Genomic DNA, 3,790 nt, shown 5'->3' with positions numbered 1-3,790 from the left:
CCTGTTGCCATGGTAACAGAAAATTTAAGCCTGAGCATGTTGTTGCAAGGGCAATGGTCCAGTCAACATGTGTGCCAAGTTTGATTAGTGTTGAAGCAGTTTTTATAGTATTATAGCAATTTGAACTTGTAACGGGAGACTTTTCAATGAAAACAGCCATTTTTCACAAAATGCTCATGAAGTAATGGGTTAATGACAATTTTTCAGGTACTTGGTGACAAGATCATAGAATATTCCGATCGTACCAAGCTTAAATATGTAGATGCCGTCATTATGGAAATTCAGAGATGTGCTCATTTAGGTAATCACATTAATTCTAATTCTACATAATCTCGCAATAAATATCACAATCCAATCATTATCAATAAATGTGTAGCATTTAAATACCTTTATCATCATAACCGCTTTGTAATTGTAATTTCTATGAGCAATAGGTTTTGCCTTGGCAATATGTAATCCATATGGATAAAGTCTTGTTCACTATTATTACGTACTCTTTTCGTGTAACTGTGAGCCATGTAACTGTGAGCCAGTATTACTAGTATTATACGGAATATAATTTTTGCAGTCTTAGTTGAAGACTTTACAGAATAGTCTAGTTTTTGCATTGGATCAGATATTCTATACGTCTGGGCTTTAAATGTTTAAAATTTGTTAAAGAACCGGGAAACTATACAAAGTACATGTCAAATGATGCAAATATGTGTTATTTCACACAGCATGACCAATTATTTCAACCTTGCTTCTACTGATAACAATTGTAACGAACTGGCGATTGTACCTGTTTAACAGCCACCAAAATAAGTTTTATTTGTGATTTAAATCTTATGAAATCAGCTACAGATTGCATAATTAGCCTCAGACCTAAATCATTTGTCACCAGGCTATGGAACAATTATATGTCCAATCCCTGTTCTGAGAGCGACATTGCAGCCAAAGGGTATTATTTGCCGCTTCCTTAGCACGACATTTAATTCTTTATTCGAGTATGATTGCTATGAAGTAATATTTTGCAGTACCACTAAACGTTGCACACGGAACCAGTGCAGACACGTCACTTGGAGGATACAATATTCCCGCCAAAACAATGATTATACCTTCCCTCTACTCTGTTCATATGGATACAAAGTATTTCTCGAATCCAGAAAAATTTGATCCCGACAGATTTCTGGATGGACATGGTAACCTGTTAAAGAACGAAGCTCTTCTGCCATTTTCAACAGGTGAGATTTCATTATTTGGACTTATAGTCATTTTGGTTATCATGTGTCCTTTTACACAGCATGGTCTATGTCTAATGATGTATTTGTTATAAACTCTATGCATTTTATGTTACACAATGAACACTTGATTGTAGATCGTTTAATGTCCCCAACTTAAAAATCTTATAATTTAGGTAGGAATGATAAAAGCTATTGCCTCAGTTACACGTAATCTCCTTATCGTTTGAACCTTTTTCTTGAATTTTTTAGTATTCTTCAGGCAGATTTGATAAAAGCTAAATTTTATAGAATTTTATAATAAATCAGTTATTGACTTTTCGACGGATGAATATTACATAAAAGGATCTATAAATAATACAAGGATGTCGGGTTCATAGCAGTTCTAAAGTTCCTATTTGTGATACAATATATTCTTATTAGTCTACATACAATGTAATTAGTTTTAATATCTTGCGTTTGTTGTGGTTAAGGACCCCGTGTATGCATTGGTGAACCATTGGCAAGAATGGAGCTATTTTTAGTGTTTGTTTACCTGATCAAGAGATTCAACTTTGCTAGAGAAGATCCAAACAAGCCGCACACACTAGAATCCAAACACTCACAGGTTACAAACGCTCCATTACCGTATAAGTTACGAGCTACCAAAAGAAACTGACAATTCTAATCAAATGATGTCGATAAGGCAAATATTCATACGGAAGTGTTTACCAAATAAAAAATGCTGAACTACAAATATTCAATCACGATTATTTACCTACATATGTTATCAACGATTTATTAATGCTTTAGGGTTGTTAAACAAGAAACGAATTAAATGCAAACCAATTATTGCTTTTTTCGACATAAGAAGGAAACAAAACTTGACTATGTTAATAATGTTTTTGTTTGCTATAAAAACATATATAATATATATTGTCAATTCAAGCATAATATGATTGTATTTTGAGTTATGGTTATTTCTAAAAATCTGTAGCTAAAACCGATTTATTTAATACACATTTGTAGCCCTTTATTTATCATGCTTATTGTTTGTGTAAAGCGTCATTGCTGTGCAATGGAAATTGTAAATACAGATTTACATTACCCTCAAAATCAGCTCACAAAAAGCGTCACATTTGCTTAGTTGCTTCAATTAACTCTAAGCCTGCTGGCGATTACAGAATCTAACTATACTACAAATGTATCCATGCCGTCTAAACTATACTCCATAAAAAACAAACAACTTATTGCATGACCAGACAGAGGATATTTACTGAGACGCCAAGAACAAACATTAATACACAAACATTGTTATAATAATAAAAACACCATAAAGAAATTTGCTAAAAAAATACGAAAGTAAATTTTTGAAACTAACATTGCTTCACATTTTGTATTATTCTTATTATTGTATTGTTTATGTATCTACTTAGGAAATAGATATCAATTCTGAGTGCATTGTTGTAGAATAATAAGAGGTTAATACACGACAGGAGAGGGCCGGAAGGTGATAATCGGCCCGCAAAATGAATAATGGACCCGAGGGCTTTAGCCCGAGGGCCATTATTCATTCAGGGCCGATTATCACCTTCCGGCCCTACTCTGACGTGTATTAATGTCTTTAATACACTTGGTAGATCTAATAGTAGACTAGCATTTTTAAAACAAAAACAAAAAAACAAACACTTTGAAGTTCTTTCGTTGAAATTCTTGTCTACTCTTCTACTGTATGTACTGTTCTGTACTGTACTGTACAGAGACGTTAACAGCAGTAGAATCTAGAAGCAAGTTTTATTTTCTTTTTTTTTCGGAATGAATTTGTCGTATTATTTCTTCAAATTTCAATATTAACAAAAATGTGTTTGTACTAAATACGCTTCAGCTCTCATAATAGAAATAAAGCGATTCGTGCTGACAACCTACTTTCACTTTTACAGTTAACTGTTTGATGACGTAAAATATGACGTCATTGTTTCATTTTGTGCACGTGCACATGTTCTGCGGGCTGATAACTAGTTCTCGGCCCCGGGCCGCATACTCATAATAGGTCACGTGACACTCATAATCAGTTGAAATCATAGGCAATTTTGTTACTATATATAGTAACAAGTGTATTAATGCACGGTTTGAGTTCAAATGCGTAGTAACATAATCACGAAGGCCGATAGGCCTGAGTGATTAATTACAAAGCATTTGAACGAAAAACTTGCATTATTATACAATAATGAACGAAGAATTAATATCTATTTCCATTCTAACACGTCAAGAAAAAATATTATTATTATTATAAAGTTGGACTTTATGTTTGGTGGTTAAATTTGTTTTCGCCTGCGAGTTTCCTTTAAAGGCTGTTCCAGTGGGTTGAAAAAAACTGTCGTTTAATCTACCGTGTGTAGAAACATTTTTAGAATAACGAATTTGAAAACGTTGATAAAACTTTATTTGTTTATTTTATTTCACTCTATAATTTTTCAAGCGAAATACAAATTATTAAAAGTGAAATAAATGTAAAACTTAACACGTTTGCGACATAAAATAGCGTACTTGATTTGATTGTTTTGCACGTGCTGTTTGGCGCTACATTTTGA

The 3,790-nt window shown here is 33.0% G+C and overlaps 1 protein-coding gene across 1 annotated transcript; it reads left to right on the top strand.

Moving 5' to 3' along the window:
• Positions 1 to 190: 190 nt before the first annotated feature.
• Positions 191 to 2,650, top strand: LOC132743166 (cytochrome P450 2U1-like). Its single transcript, XM_060731692.1, has 3 exons — positions 191 to 301; positions 1,017 to 1,223; positions 1,694 to 2,650. The coding sequence occupies exons 1-3, from the start codon at positions 193 to 195 to the stop codon at positions 1,876 to 1,878; spliced, it is 501 nt and encodes a 166-aa protein (XP_060587675.1). The 5' UTR covers positions 191 to 192; the 3' UTR covers positions 1,879 to 2,650.
• Positions 2,651 to 3,790: the final 1,140 nt, after the last annotated feature.

This window comes from Ruditapes philippinarum, unplaced genomic scaffold, assembly GCF_026571515.1.
Source record: "Ruditapes philippinarum isolate M1 unplaced genomic scaffold, ASM2657151v2 ctg9974_1_1_1_1, whole genome shotgun sequence".
NCBI lineage: Eukaryota > Metazoa > Mollusca > Bivalvia > Venerida > Veneridae > Ruditapes > Ruditapes philippinarum.
The sequence above is the reverse complement of the archived record's forward strand: the minus strand, read 5'-3'. Positions and strand labels throughout refer to the sequence as shown.